The sequence below is a fragment of the Poecilia reticulata genome, linkage group LG19, assembly GCF_000633615.1.
Source record: "Poecilia reticulata strain Guanapo linkage group LG19, Guppy_female_1.0+MT, whole genome shotgun sequence".
Taxonomy (NCBI): domain Eukaryota; kingdom Metazoa; phylum Chordata; class Actinopteri; order Cyprinodontiformes; family Poeciliidae; genus Poecilia; species Poecilia reticulata.
The window spans coordinates 11,931,811-11,948,919 of NC_024349.1; the positions used below are offsets into that span (position 1 = coordinate 11,931,811).

The 17,109-nt window shown below is 41.1% G+C and overlaps 1 protein-coding gene across 1 annotated transcript; it reads left to right on the plus strand.

The window, feature by feature from the left end:
• Positions 1–701: 701 nt before the first annotated feature.
• On the plus strand, positions 702–15,189 carry LOC103481529 (synaptopodin 2-like protein). The gene is made up of 5 exons (XM_008437047.2): positions 702–1,452; positions 5,270–5,421; positions 5,504–5,803; positions 6,674–7,047; positions 12,307–15,189. The coding sequence occupies exons 1-5, from the start codon at positions 1,351–1,353 to the stop codon at positions 14,859–14,861; spliced, it is 3,483 nt and encodes a 1,160-aa protein (XP_008435269.1). The 5' UTR covers positions 702–1,350; the 3' UTR covers positions 14,862–15,189.
• The last annotated feature ends 1,920 nt before the right edge of the window (positions 15,190–17,109 follow it).

A 17,109-nucleotide genomic window follows, 5' to 3' on the forward strand; every position in this document is an offset into this window, starting at 1 on the left:
AAAACTGACATAATTAAAAATAAAAGCAGAAATCTACTTTTTTGTTTTTCCTTTTCCTTACACATGCTATTCACCAATAACATACTGCAAAGGCATTTATGTATCTTGAACTTTTTCACATTTTGTTAATTATGTTGTGTTTTTTAAATACCTACATTTAAAGTGGAACCATTGCACATGGTTAATTATAGTGTAGGATCTATAATCCTGTGGCAAGGAAAATTTGGTTGTGTTTATTTGTTTTTGTACACTGCAGCAATAGGGCAAGTCAAAATGAAATAATAATAATACAACCAGAGAAACTGCACTGAATGAGTGAGTTTTTAATTTATTTATCCAGTCGGTCATCAAATAATTTGTTATCCACACTTCAAAACAACTTGACTGAAAAGGTACAGGCATTTGCAACAAATTAAACTATACTATCCCTTCATAAAACATTATTATATATACTGTATATATTATAGAAGTTTTTATCCATTCTGCTTTACAAAATACCTTAAGTACAGTTAGATTAGATGAAAAACTCATGTAAAAGCAACTTTCAAGTGTTGCCACACATACATCCATCCATCCATCCATCCATCCATCCATCCATCCATCCATCCATCCATCTATTTTCTTTACACCCTTGTCCCTTGGTGGGGTCGGGAGGGTTGCTGGTGCCTATCTCCAGCTAACGTTCCAGGCGAGAGGAGGGGTACATCCTGGACAGGTCGCCAGTCTGTCGCAGGGCAACACAGAGACAAACAACCATGCACACAGTGTTGCCACACATTCTTTGTTAAATTTAAACCAATTTAAGTCAGTCTAAGATGGACTGGGCTATTGTAAAACATAAATATGTTTTGATATACAAGTAGATACCAGTGTAGACCTGACTGTACTTCTATGGCACTGCACATTCTACTATAATAAATAACATTTTAAATTCAATAGATACACTTTTTAACCCCTCCTTTCATTGAAAAGGATCCTGTGGGGAAAACTAGCAGAAATCTGCTCCACCGCTCCTCGACAGACTGAATGTGTTGAAGAGGTCAGGGCTGGTGGTTATTTCTGGAGTGTATATCAGCAAGCATCCCCTCCTGCATGTGGTGCTTGAGACTGACGTGGCAAGTGTTGAATCCACCGGAGGATGACGGTCACCAACACTCACACGCTGAACCCCCCAACCCCCCAACCCTCCACCCCACGCTGCGTTCCAGCATTAGCAATGAAAGGGTGGGGTGATCTGGAGAGCGATCAGAGAGAGTGTCTGATACCTCCAGAGTGTGAGGAACTGTGGAAGAAGAGAACAGACTTCCCAACCACATTCACATACACTCGGTCTGCGGTTTGGGAGCAGAGATGGTGGCGGAGGAGATCCTGGTCTGTCTGTCAGGAGGAGCTCCGTGGGGGTTCAGGCTGCAAGGAGGAGCGGAGCAGCAGAAGCCTCTACAGGTGGCAAAGGTACAGTGGTCAAAAAACAAATATGTAAAAAAGCTGCTGAATATCTGGCAAGTTTAATGTGCTGAGCTGGTTTTGTGATTTTTAAACGTTTACAGTTTAAACTGAGATTGTAAAGAAAAGAAGTGTTTTTCATTGTTATTAATTAGCATTGTTACAATAATTATAAAATGAATAAAGAAAACATTATTTAAAATATTTCTCCACCTCTTCAATGACGTAACAGCAACATATCAATTGACGCACGTTTAAGTTTGTTTGTACAGTTGTGCAATGGCAAATATCTATCTACACTATCTATCTACAGCAAATATCTATCTATCTGTCTATCTATCTATGAAAAATCTGGATTCACATTGCTCAAAAAAGTGCAATGTTCTGCTGCAGATTAGCTTTTGTCCTGCCTCCTGTTTCATGCAGCAGTGTTTGGCCAAGGTCCAGTTTAATTTAAACTTCAGCTGTTGTACAATTGTGTTTCTGGGCCAGGGAACTGCTGTAGCACAGCTTTGTGAGGAGGGTTATGTTGCCTATACAGATGGAAAGAAGCATCAAAAATGAGAAAAGACACTTTTTCAAAGAAGGCACTCTTTCATAAATAGCCTTCATAAATTCTATCCAACATTTGTGGACAGAATTTGTCTCCTTTCTGGTTTGATTGAGATGTAAAATAGAAATTCCCCTAGCAGCTTGCAAAGAAGGCCTGTCACAATTACACATTTTGCTGGACGATAAATTGTCCCAGAACTTATTGCGATAAATGATAATATTGTTGTGTTGAGGCCATTTTCAAGAAATACAATTGTAATGGTGGCACAAAAATGCAAGAACACATTCTCAAAGATCAATATACTTACATTTTTAATGAACATTTTAACACTGGAACTGAGAGATATATTTAATATCCAAAGTAAATAAAGAAAACAACAGAAACAAGAAATAAAATAAATAAAGTCTCTGTAAACAAAACTATCTTTAAAAAAAGGGATAGCTGAGACCAAAACACTGAAGACTTTTATCAGTCAGTTTCTGATAGAGAAAAAAAAGAAAAACAATAAATCAGGCAAATGAAAATTATTGAGTTTCTTTTCATTTATCATGCGATTAATTGGTTTATTGTTTATTGTGACAGGCGGAGTCTTTTGCAAAGTCTTGATATCAGTTTCCTTCATTCATTGATAATTATTTGAAGATTGAACAAAATGACTAAGAAAAACTGTAATATGTATAAAAACTCCTGAATTTGAGGAAAGTAGCAAAAAGTCTTTCTAAATTTAATTCGTATAAGTAATTTTGTCAATCCTAATTCTGATTTACAACAGGCAAAGTTTAGTCTGATTTACTGTAACATCAGATTTAGTTAGGTGTTAGCATCATATCTAAATTAAAGCCAACAAGATTTATTTCTAGTCCATTATCTACCGCTTTACACTTAAGTAAATTATGCAAATTATTCAGATCAAAATCACCACTGAGTACCACTAAAGGCAGAGTACCAAAGCTTGAGGGTCATTGATCTAATGAGCAAAGTTATCCCTGGAAGCAGGAATGTGACCTCACTGACCGCGCTGACGAAAGCCGACCAATAACCTGTAAGATCTCCAAACTTCTTAAATTTAGACAGATTAGCTCCAAAACCAAATTTACCTGTGCAGACGGTATTTTCAGGCTGACAAAATCACCTTAATTTGGAGTTAGGTGTGTGTGTGTTTCCTCTTGCTGTGTGTGTTATGTGTGGTCAGGCATACCTCAGATAAGCCCGGCTGAGAATGGAGCTCAAACGGATCAGAATAGCTCGTTTGAGAGCAGCTGGAGGCTGAGGATGGAAAAAACCAGACCTCTTGTTCTCACACACACACACACGCACACACACACACACACACACACACACACACACACACACACACACACACACACACACACAGATATAGACTTAAACACGCAGACTCACACACACTCAGTACGTCATCTTTTTAAAGTTTATTTTGACATTATTCACTTTTGAGAGCGATGTGTTTTCCTTCACAGTAGAACCAGTCTCTCTCTGTCTAGGAATGTTTTTGATTTTTTTGAGTCAGTTCTTATTTTGGAAATGTGGGCGGGGCATATAGGGAGTGACAGACATGCCCCCCTTGCTGCATGCAGCTGTTCAAATTCCCATTTTTATGATACGTGCTCGTACATTTGCCATTAAAACCCCTAAATCCAAACAGAAAAACTGGGCCAAGAGGCAGCTGTCTCAGGATGGCAAACAGTTCAAGTGGGTGCTTGAATGATCGACATTTTTCACTTTCAGCAGCCATGATAAGGTGTGTGTTTTAGTGTGTGTGTGTGAGTGCGGGGGAACAGATGGGACGACCTTATCGTCTACTTTTAGCTCCAAGTGCGACAGGAATGCTCACCATCTCGTCTAAACCCCCTTTCACCCCCACACCACCTCTAAAAACGGACTTCCTGAGGGTTCGATGACATCATCGACCTCAAGCTGCTGCATATGATAAAACTGATCAATAGATTCAATCATTTTCTTTCAGTTCCTGGCTTTTAGGTATAAGGACAAGATAAAAATCATCTGGTCTTTACCATGTTCTTAATCATATTTAAACTTATCCAACAGATTGTCACTAGCTAATTACCATAGTCTGAATAGAGAGCATGTGTGAATAAAACTAAGTATGCAAATGTGTTTAGATCAACTTTAGAAGCAATAACTTGATGCAATGATTGCATGCATGACTTTACCAGTGTCTCACATTGCTATGAAGGAATTTTGACCCGCTTTTCTTTACAACATTGCCTCATTTTATCAAAGTTCGTGGACATTTGACTCTGCATATCTCTTAAGTTTCAGGGCTTTGATTTGATCTCTTCAGCGCCTCGATTGTTTTTTTTCGTAGCCATTCTGTTATACATATAATTCTGTTTGAGATCTTTTCTTATGCTTTTGATGTTTGCCTCAAAGTCTAAGCACTGCAAGATGCCAAGCCCATATCGTCACCCTTTCACCACCGTGTCTAACATTTGGAAGGAGGATTTTCTGCTGACATGTTTCAGGTTTTCTCTAAAGATGGAGCTGTGCATTACGTCCAGTCAGCTCCTCTTTGCTCTCATTTGTCCAAAGGAAGTATTTTTGTGATTCATTCAGACTAACGTGTAACATTAAGTCAATAGCCACATTCTTTAAAACGATATAAATAACCGATTTCAGTGCTGGCACAAAGCTGATAACAGGCTTATTGTTTCTGTGACAAAAATCCAACGCACATCAATACCATAATTACTACGGTTTAAAAAAAGTACAATCTCAGTGACAAAGTGCTGTCAAAATGGATGCTTCCCAGGAAGACTGGAGGCTCGTGTTTTTTCATGCATCTCTTGTCAAATGACAATTTTGAAAGGCTAATGTTTTGTTGTTACCGACAAGAGGTATGTCTATGTCCCATGTTCAAATTGAGTCATATTGTGGTACTTCGTGAAAGAAGAATGTATAAAAATGGTCAGATTGGGTGCATTTAGGCACCGATATAAGCAAAAAACTGATTTATAGTGATAAAAGAGTTGAACCAAGTAGAGAAGCTCATTTTTTATTTATTTGTAGTTCAAACATCTAGTTTTCCGTCCTCAACTGAGAATGTGCAGAGCTGCTGGACCTTCCCCTTCTCCTCATCAAAAGGACTGAGCTAATGTTAAGCTCCTAAGTAGCATGTCTCCTACATACAGTAAATCCACCTCGAGGTTTTTCAGCCTGCTCCTGCCGGTAGAAGACCTCTGGAAATACTAAAAGCCTCTCTAGAGGCTGCAGTAAACTCTTTTCTTTCTTTAGGTACGCAAGCGCAGCAAAGCCTGCCGAGCCGGACTGAAGGAGCACGATGAGCTGATTGCCATTGGTGACCAGAAGTGCGCAGATCTTACACATGCTCAGGCCATGAGCCTAGTAGATAAGGAAAATTCCACACTGAACCTAAAAGTTAGAAGGTCAGAACATGGACACAGTTATTTTCATCTATACAGGTAAACAATGAAACCACGTTTTGCCTTGATATTTGTTTTATTCCAGGAACCTCTCTGGATTTCTCTCTCTACCTTGTTCTGCTCGCTCTACTTCACCTCAATTGTCCATCAGGGTTCTGTCTCCTCCTGCCACCCTCCTGAACAACAGCTCCTCCTTCCTCTCCCCCACCGAGTTATCCAGAGGCATTACTTCGCCCCCAGACAGCGAGGCGTACTACGGTGAAACAGACAGCGACGCAGACACACATTCACAAACGCACCAGCGACGCCAACGGCGAACTTCTCCTCATGCTCGCTCACCTTCGCGTTACGACAACCAAGAAGAGGAGACTTCTGAGATGAGCGGGTAAGAGAAGAACCAGAAGAGAAACTCTAAGACATTTACTATAAACTCCACTGCAAAAACACAAAATCTTACCAAAGCCGGTCTAGTTTCGGGAGAAAATATTGTAGTACCCTTGAAATAAGACAAAACTAACTTACAAGTAACTTGTTTGAGCTTTACATCGTTATAATGTCATTTCCTTATTAAAAACATACCTGGAGTGTTTATTTGATTCTTTCATGCATGTTTGAGAAATTTTTTAATATCCATGGCAACCATTCAGCTGTGCAAAACACCTGGGTGGACAAAGCCCCGCATTTTAGGCACAGCTCCTCCTCCAAGCTGCAGTTTCCACGTTTTTGAGCTTCTGTCTCACAGAGCAGACGTCCCCCGCGACTTGTGATGACTTCCTGAAGGCGGAATGTCAGAAGGAACCGGACTTTCTTAAAGAGACAGAAGCCAAATTTTAAGGCCTTGATTTACAAAGTCAAATTTAAAATGTACAGTGTGTTTTATAGCAACGGAAGGTAACATAGCTACTTGATTATGCTATAAAAAGATTTTACTTAGCTGGAAAACACTTAATAATGCAACTTTAAGTAATTAATTCCCTATGGTTGATGAAAAGTATTGATATCTGCCACCGTAACAAGACATTTAACTTATAATATGAACAAAAATTTCTTGTTTATATTACAGAATAACTTAATTAAAATAAGCTCCTACATGTTACAGAAAAGTTACTTTGTGAGTTAATTTTCTCTTAAATCAAGTGTACCAAGATTGTCCCACAACAAACTATACCAACGATACCAAGTAAGATTTTGTGTTTTTGCAGTGTGAGCCATGGCAGATTGTGAAGTAAAATTCTGCATCTGTGTTTGAACCAAGGTATGAAAGTGCTACAGACGCAGGAGTTTCCACCCAGTGGCACATTCAGGGTCTCACCAGCGTCCCTCGCAGAGAGATTATCTACCTGCCCGACCCAGAGGAGAGACACACATCCGCTCACACCCTGACCCCTCGCACCCTCACTCCTACCCCTGATCAGGGCCCGATGGACGCAGAGGGAGAGGGGGACAGCGGCTTCCAGGAGACAGGGGGCTACATTACGCCAGCCTGCCCTCCTTTGGTGTCTCCTGAACGGGCCAAAGTGGCCTTGAAGTTGGGCTCCGGTCATCATCTGGTGCCCATGGTGGGACCGCAGCTCAGCCCAGTGAACGACGAACTCTCCACCAGCTACATGGACAAAGCTAGACAGGCCAGTGAGTATTATCCTAACGCAATTTGCTTTGAGCAAAATTAAACCTGTTTTAGGTCTATTTTAGATTTTCTGAAGATTTTTCTCCTTAACATAGAAATGTTAAAACCAGGACGTCCAGGAAATTTGGAAACATAGGAAACATGATTTAAGTATCTTCTTCATCTGGATGAAACCTGACTAAAGGTTTCATACATCCATCTGTTATTTTAGTTTATTTTGAACAAATAAAGTACAGATCAATTAATAAAATGATGATAACAGTGCAGGAAGATGCAAACGCGCATTGGGCTTATGGAAAATCCTCTGTCTGTCCGTCCGTAATGAAATAACCCAATATTCTTTAATGTTGCTGCTCCAGTCCTGCTCCTTTACTCTGCAGATCCTAAAACACAGTGCCATTTTCTCCATTCTGTTGATCATTTATTTTCCAATAACATTGCCCTCAACACTTTTACTTATTTAATCTCCCAGGAGTTTTTGTTCCACTTTAGTTTTCTTGTGATTTATCTCTGAGTTTGTTCAGAACTACATGTTTAGGACTTTACTATTCAGCTGTAACAGGAGAAAACAACATCAGAAAGACCACATTACAAAGAAAGTCCAAGAAGTAAACATAACATTGTGGTTTTAAATCTTTTGCTCGACTGCCCTCTAGTGGCCGTCGCCTATTCCTGTCAGATCGTTTATATTTGCATGAAGTGAGACACACCAGACACCAGCAGAGGGATTCTCCACGTTCCCCCCTCATCCTCTCCTTGAAGTATTCTGGATATTTGCCTCGGTGGCTGTATTTATAGCTGCTGAAGCTTTCTGATTGAGAGAGCAGAGCCCTGATTTATAGACCAGCTTAATGTGTACATATGTGGACAGTGTGTGAATAACTGCTTATGTGCACATAAAACCAGATATAAACGTGTTTCTGTTCATTTAAATCTATTCAGGAGAGCTGGTGTGGAGTGAKTCTTTGAATTTTATTCTATATTCTACTTACTGTGAAATTCTAGTTGTCTCTACCAGAGTTCAGGGTAGGCAATGCAACTATAGGGAAGTGTTGATGAAACTCCATAAAAAGAGTGACATATGAATATAAAAAGAGAAAATAAGTGCACCCCGCCTCTCGTCCTATGGTTCTAAATCAAGATTTGTAGCATTTTTAAAAATCTACTTTTACAGACATGAGTTTCCAACTATACTGTATCTATTGTATGTAAATATCTTTTTGGCTTAATTATTTTTTGGGTTTGGTATGCTCCTTGTCAATTTTCTATTTTTAAAAGTGCAGACTGAAGAGCATGCAAATGGTTATAAAGATGAGGTATTACAGATTAAATATTTTTTGTGTATAGGGTGGACACATGTTTATATGCATACCAACATTGGCAATACTGCTGCCAAGTCAATTGTGACATCATGCAAAACAAAGAACTAACGATGGTGATGATAATAATTACAATAATATGATTCAGATTATGTATTAAATCAGACAATTGTAAAATAATTAGAATTACGACACATGTCCAGTGTTAGAAGAGAAAATAATCCTATTAAAGAAATGCAATACCAACAATACAACAACTAGGAGTAACATACTACTACTACTAGTACTACTACTAATAATAATAATAATAGTTTTTGGTTGGGTTTTATTTTGGATATTAAAAATGTCTTTCAGTTCCAATGTTATTCCAAAGGTAAAGTTTACTGGTCTTTGAGAGAGCAAACTTGCAATATTATGCCATAATGTATTACTTGAAAATGGTCTGAAAAGAACAAAATTATTGGTTATTGTAATCATTTCTGGGACAATTTATTGTCCAGCAAAGTTTGTTATTGTGACAGTGTGTCTGTGATGGACTGGTGACCAGGTGCCCAGGGTGTACCTGCCACTCAAATGGGTATTTGCACAGGATGAACATAATATTTAAACAGTTGTTTCAGTTTTTTTGATTTCATTTTTGCTGAAAGATCAGCAAAATGATGCAGTAGCAATAGAGCTTTTAATCCTGACAAGCTTCCTCAACATGGGAACTTCTTTGCTGAGGAACATCAGCAGAAGTGTTTTCAATTCATAAATATTTTTGCTGAACTTGAACCTGTAAAGTGTTATTTCCACCTTCTTGGTTTGAGTCATAATTTCAACCAAGCTGACAGCTGATTAAACTGAATAACTATGCACTGACTGAGTTCCTGTTCCTGGAGGGAATGCTGCTGCAATGAACGATCTGTCATCGGGTGCGAGAGCCCAAAGACGTGAATAACTTTAACGCAGGCTGAGGGCTTTACTACAGGACAAACGGTGGCCGCGCCACCAGAGATCTGCCCTTTCATGTGCTACAAACACACACAGCGACTTTGGGTCCGAGACCATTGACTCTGTTGTTGCAGAGTTTTGCGTCTTTGTGTACAACAGCGATGACTTACTGCTAACCTTCTGGCGACACGCTACGTGTCACACAGACATATATACACAGTGATCTAAATACGTGGTGAGGGGTCTCCCGCTCTTTGTGTGTGTGTTCAGGACAGAGAGCAGACAGGTGTTTTGAGCCTGTCAGACAGGAATAGAGGGTTGACATCATGTGTTGCTTTGGGCTGCTGGAAACAGACAAAGGTCTTTACATGGGCTGAGCTCTCAGAACAGGAGACCGTGACTAAACGGGTCTCCACTCAGAGCTGATTTGGACTCTGTTGGGGTGTGTGTGGGAGGGTCCGAGGGACACACACTCACACAGTTAGTGGTGAAATGAGGGACCGCACATCTCCTCTAGGTTCAGACACAGGTGGATTCAGGGTTCCAGGCACTGTTTACGCAGGTAAGGCTCATTATACTCTTGACTGACTTTCTTTTGAAGGTGAAATTTAGATGATCTATTTTAAAAAAAGAAATATTTGTTGTTGTAATCTGTGAAGATTCTGTGATCAAATAAGTTTCTACCAAAATGATGTAGGAGCGACATTTCCTTTATCTTATTTAAAAGTCACTGCGAACAATGAATGCAGATGTTATTAACTTTTATATTGATCTCAATCTTCTTATTAGATCGATTTTTGGGATTAGTGTGGATGATGTTAAAGTGTCAACACCAGTTTCCAGCTCCATTTATTACAAGGACACAATTATTTTTGCTATTATTTTTTAGAAGTTTATAATTTTCCCCTGCACTGACTAGAATCCAGTATTGACCTACATCAAACGTTTTGCTGTCACGGTAAAGATAATGATCATATTCATTTTACAATTAGCTGGTTTAATAAATCAACGTATCATATGTTGCCAGGCTAAACTGCTCTCAAGTAGGAACAGTGGAAAAGTATTTTGCTTTATTTTTGTCTGTCTTCACTACAAAGATAAAATCTTACCAAGTATTTTTGCTCTAGTTTCTACTGCAAATATTCTAGCCAACTTGAAATAAGACAAGAATAACTTACAAGTAACTTTTTAGCAAAATAAAGGAGCTTATTTTAGGTCAACAATAACTTWATATTAATTTTAAAAATACTTGTTTTTTCCCCATTTCATAAGTGAAATAATCTGCCAGTGGAACTTGTATTTTTTATTAGTTTTGTCCTATTTTGATATGTGTACTTGAAACTAGACCATAAAATACTTGGCAAGATTTTGTGCTCTGCAGTGCTAATGTTTTACATCGTCAAGCAAATATAAATAATGAAGATAATCTGAGTAAAAACAAAATGCTGTTTTCTAAGAGACAAAATCTGGTTAATTGTATGAAAAAGTATTTTTCCCTTAAACTTAATGTGTGGATCTGCTGTTTTTGTGCTGAATGTTTATTCATTCAGCCACATTGAGGCGTTTTTCATCACAAATTTAAAGTCAAGCCATGACATCTTAATTAAATTAACTTTCAGACTTTGACTAGACCAATCCGAAGCCTTCATTTTGTTTATGTTTTTTTGACTTGGTCTTGTGCTGGTTCACTTCAGATGGCTGTCTTGCTGAATAAACTAAGGGCTCTATTAATGATCCTTATATGTTTAAGCATTTTGCAGGATTCTTCCTCAGGAGAAAATGAATGATTCTGTCAATTACGCCAAATTAGTAGCCAGAGGTGGGAAGTCACTACTTTTACTCAATTACATTTACTTTTCAGAAAAAATAACTTTTGGGAGTAGCTTAACTATATTGAAAAATGTTACTATGAAGAAGACGACATGCTCTGAGTGGAGACTCAGATGTTATTCAGATTTTTTTGTGATCTCCCTGTTGAGTTTTCCTTTGGAATAATTATTATAGGACTGGGAAGCTTCCATCACTTCTCCATTAGTGGATAATGAATTTCACTGTGGTTCACTTCAGTCTGAACACCTTAGAAATGACTTGTAACATTTTCCAGACTATTAGATGCCAGTAACGTAGGATCTCATCTGTCCTTGAATGTCTTTCTTTTATGTTTTTGTTTTATTTTTGGCCTCCTTCATGTTGTCAGAAAGGTTCTTTTCAAATCCTTTTTTAATTCTAGAGGTCAAAAGGAGGCAGTTGCATTTTCACATACATCTAGCACTTTTTTCCTTAATAAATGAAGTTTTCAATTTAAAAAGTTATCTTTGTTTGATATTAAGATTTGTTCGATGATCTAAAAACAAATATTATGAGAGGGGGCAACACATTTTCTGTACCCTTGTATATGTTTCAATTATGTGTCACTCAAAATATGCACATGTTCAAGACCAGCCAAAACAGTGAAATATTTGAAGTTGCATTTGACTGTGTTGGAATTCATAAAAATAAAAAATAAAATAAGATTGTAATTCTGTAATTTCAAAGGACGGCACATTTTCTGACATCTACATTTAGAAAAGTCTTTCTAACCTGTCTTAAAACTTAGATTTATCCGTCCTTCAGCATGTTCCCAAAACTAATTTACTGACTATCCAAACACAGAGAGGAATATGTAAGCATATGGACACAATTTGGGAAGCAGATAGATTGTGATCTAATCTTCCCAGAGTGCGACTCAACATTGGAGAGCAGCAGGAATGCTTTGTTCTAAATCCACAACATGCTCTCCTGTCAGTCACTGCGAATGCTCATCCCAGCCCCTAGCTGTGATGATACTGACTGAATCAGCCGCCACCAGCAGGCAGAGAGAACTATCACACTGTTTTGTTTCCTTTATTTGTTGCCTGCTCCTTGTTTTGTATTAATCAGAACTCCCATTACTGCTTCTCCCCTGCGTTTCTGCTCATTTCAGCAGATTTATTTTCGTCTCTCGCTTATTTTTTGCTTCCTGTCTTGCAGAGTTGCAGCGCGGAGAGAGCGTGGTGGAGAAACAGGTGAAAGAAGCCCGCACTAAATGCCGCTCTATTGCATCTTTGCTGACTGATGCTCCCAACCCCAATTCGAAAGGGGTTCTTATGTTCAAGAAGCGGCGGCAGAGAGCCAAGAAGTACACACTGACCTGCTTTGGGAAGGCTGAAGGAGACAGAGGAGGCGAAACAGAAGGGGAAACAGGAGGGGAGACAGAAGAGGAAGGAGGAGGAAGCTCAGTTTTAAGTGGCTCTGAGGTTGAGGAAGAAGGACTGTCTGCGTCTTTTGACTCCACGTGGGATTCAGGATATCTTGATCTGCTAGACAGGAGAAGTTCTGCCTGCCCGTCAACCACACCAACTACCCTGACAACACCAAGCGCCAACCACAGCGCAGAGGTGGACCACTCAGCTCATCTGACACCAGGACGTTTGCCTTCTGGAAATAAAAGCTCAGGGTTGGACATCTTGGGTTTGGAGAGTTCAGCTAGCGACAGTTTCACTAAACAACACACCAGTAGCCAAATGTCTCCTCCAGCTGTGGCTTTGACCAACGGGGGTTCAGTTGCCGTTAGCCAGGCGAGTGTCGTTCTGAGCCCACCCTCGGAGACACCCATACAAAGTCAAAATGGGCTCCACAGTAACTCTAATAACACAGCCCACTCTGATTTTGGTCCAAGCCCTAGCATGGACTCAATCAGTAACTCCAGTTTTAATCCTAATCCCGGCTTTCTGAACCGCACTGCACGGCCCTTCACCCCAGGCTCAACCCCAAATCGTGCGTCTGTGACCTCTGTGATGTTCCGACCTCCCCAGCCCAAACCCACACCGCTAACTATGGCTCCCAAGCCTGCTTCAGCAGTGTCCACCATGACAATCCCACCAACCCAACCTCCTCCAGGGCCAGATGCAAGAAGAGCAGTGTCCAGCACCTCTCTGTACATCCCTCCGAGAAATAACAACAGTAACTCTTCCCCTGCGCTTTACTCTCCTCTGTCAGCTCTTTCTTCGTCTTTCTCTCAGCCTCCTTCAACATTTTCCTCTCTTCCTGCAGCGCATACTCCTTCCTCAACCCCACTTTCACCGTCTACAGATCAGTATTCTCCGATACACCCATCAATTGCTCAACCTTTCCTTTGTTCTCCTGCTCCTACTTATCCACCTCCACACATTTCCTCTCTGAATCCATCTTCTGAGTTAGCTAAGGACTCATTCCCTGCACCTCCTCTCCCTCAGCCATCTCCATCTCCGTCTGTCCACCCAATAATCAACATAACCGATGCAGCTTCCCCAACCGGGCCTCCCCAGGCTCCTGCCAATGACTCAATGGCCACAAGAGAGCAACGCATTTCCGTCCCAGCCACTCGCACTGGCATCCTTCATGATGCACGCTGTCGTAGCAACAAGAAGCCAATGTTCAGTGCACTGCAAAGCAAAGATGTTTCTCCAAACCCAGACTTGCTGTCGATGGTGCAAAACATGGATGATCGTTGCGTAGGAAGAAGCCCATGTGTTGAGTCTGGAGTAGCACCGAGTGGGGAGGCAGGTCATGAGTCGGGGCCTGAGGAGGACTGGCTGAGACTTGGTGCAGAAGCTTGTAACTTCATGCAGGCGCAGCGAGGACCAAAGCCCCCTGCTGTAGCTCCTAAACCACAGACACCCCAGGTTCTGCAGCTCGCTGGAAAAGGAGGTCAGCTTTTTGCCCGCAGACAGAACAGGATGGATCGGTATGTTGTTGAGCGTTCTCCGTCTGTTGCTCCTGCGCCTTACTCTCCAGCTCAGACCAGGGAACCCTCACCTACACCTTCCCTTCCTGCCGCATGGAAGTACTCACCTAACATTCGCGCCCCACCTCCGATCAACTATAACCCCCTACTGTCTCCATCCTGCCCTCCGAAGGCCCAGAGAAAACCCGAGGTAGCAAAGTCAGGGACAAACAGACCCAAAGGGCACAAAGCAGGCATCAAACCTGTTGACATAATGAGTCACCAGCCGTACCAGCTTAACTCCTCCCTGTTCAGCTATGGAGGTGGTGTTCCCCAGGATCCTCCCAATGCTAATCAGCAGAGAGGTGGTCCTCAAAAGACAGTACGGGTCTACGAGGTAAAGAGGTTCTCAACACCCCCGCCAACTGCCACAGGACCCACACCAAAAGTTATTGTACCTCGATCAGCCACCACACTTGGAGAACCACTAAGGTACTCTGACGAGTTTACCCCACCCACTGCTGGAGCAATGCCCCATGAACCCCACCAGACTCCACCACAGCCTTTTCAGCCTCAGTGGGCCTCCTCCCCTCTGCCTCCTGCTCCCACTGCTCCTCTTCCTCAGCTCCCAACCTTCTCCTCACCTCTGGTTTCAATCCCTCCTCCGCAGGCCAACAGGAGTTTCAAGAGCGCCCCAGATCTAAGTCCTATGAGTCCCAGTAATGCCTCTTACCAGTCACCCAGTGGCTCCCAGCCCCCCATGGGCCCCAGGCCTCGGTTCAGCACTTCTAACTTGGGCCTGCAACCTTGCATATGGCGTCCTGGATCCACCACACACTAAACAGATCCTCCTCTGGACATGAGAAATAAAAACTGTGGGGAAATGGAGAAATAATTTTAAATCTTCTGGAATCACAGTATCTGTTTGCTTTGAAATCACATTAATTAATTTCCCAGTTCATGTTTGATTCTTCTGGTGAAAATTAATTTAAAGGTGACCTATTGTGCTTCCTTGAACAGGTTACAAAACATGTTCATTACATAAAATCATTCTTATATATGAGAATGAACCATCTTTTGAAAAGGTTTGCTTTCCAGACACCAAAAAAATATTTATTTTTGTCCAGAAATTGGCTGGGTGTTTTTTTTTTTTAAAGCTCTTGGACTGTTTTTAGAAATGGAAGTGCAAAAACATACAAAATGTGAGTTTTGCATAAAAGGCTCCTTTAAAAAAAAACACTGCTCAACAATCACTGATGTTTGTTAGAGAAATCTGAAGCAAAGTTTTGTAAATAAAATGCCGAATGATTTGACAAAAAAAGTGTAATAGAGGATGTGTAATGGTGGGTATGATTTAAGAGAGATGTAGAAGAAAAATGGGAAAATATGTACAGAAAGCAGAGATAAGAAATGTTCCAAAAATGCTGATTGGTTGCTTACCTTCACAATCTTCAACACCCAACCTGTTGATATCACACAAAAGCACATTTAAATAAATTATCATATAGTTCCTTTGGTCCCCAACCCCCGGTCCGTGGACCGGTACCGGTCCGTGGACCAATTGGTACCGGGCCACAAGCAGCAAAATGAGTAAGAAACAGATCAGATGTCTTTGGAAAGTTTCTTTGGAAAGGGAAAAGACCCAGAGAAGAGACAGGAGAATGGATTTATCCCGGATCAGTAGGTGACTCCCACATTACAAGCAGCTCTGCGTAACATGCGGCGACCGGCTGCTAATGAGGCAATTAAGCTTCAAACTGCTTCGCCACCTAGAGACCAAGCAGGCTGTGGATATAAGCAACACATCGGGTGTCATTGTCTCTCATCACTCCCAGATGGAACTGTCTCGTTGCAGAGAAACAAGCTCAGGGCTCCCGTTAGTCAGTATCGTGAGTTAAAGTTTTCACGAAAGTAAAATGTTCGTTTTTGTGGCGCATCTGTATCTTATTTTGAAGGAATATGTAAACGTTACCATAGCGACCAGAGTCAGAGCGTTTGGGAAGTGGTGAAAGGAGATGAGTAGAGCTTGTGTCTTAAGTCTGGTTTAGACAGCAAAATTTAAGAATTGTCGGCCGATTCTCCAAACCTCTGTGACCACAGAGCTGATAAAAGTCCAACAGGTTCGATCGGTTCCTGTCTCCAGCTACACGGCAGGAGCAACACGAACCGATTCCACTCACAAACATCCCGATTCCAGAGGATAATCCAGTAAAACCCCCAACATGGCGGGAATTTAGAATAACCAAACACGGATGACGATGTAGAAACAACAGTGATAGTTTGTAGACTCATTTGAATAAAATACGTAACAAAAAGAAAAGGCGGTGGATAAAAGACGACGGGAGCAGCCGCTCTATTTGCTGCACTATTGATTTGGAGGTGAATATGTTTTTTCATAGTTAACATTTTTAACTGAATAAACATAATAATGACCGTTAGATTTAATAATAAACATTTCCACATATCATCTCCGATATCCACCGGACTCAGTTGCGCGATAYGTCAGCTGTTTGGGATTCCCCTCTGTTCTTACGTCACCGCGCTTTTTGATTGGCTACCTGTCACATTCAGCAGGTCGTATTCTCGTTCCCAGTCTGGGAGAATCCCCACAGGTTGCGATTAAAAACTCCAAGACAACCCAAATTGGGTATATTCAGGATTTAGCGGGAACACCAACACTCCCCCCGCCCCCCTCTTCCCCGGGCCGCAGCAAAATTTTCCAAGTCTTGACCGGTCCGCGGTAATAAAAAGGTTGGGGACCACTGATATAGTTAATATTAAATATTATAGATGGTTTAAAGTATATAAGTTGGATCCTTGATCTTTGTGTGCTTTGTTGTAGCGGAAAGCCTTTTGCTGCACTTGGTTGTTGAGATAGAACATGAAATACAGTGTATAAGTACGACATGTCTGTTTAGCTGTGATTCTTTTTCACAGAAACATGAGGTTGAATAAAAATAGACATGACTCACCTCAGCTGTCACTCTGTCTCTCCCTGTGTCCCCGGCGTCGTCAACACCCTCCCCTGCACTGACCTGCAGTACGCCACACCCATTCGTTTCTCAACTTTTAGCCTCTTTAAGGCATTT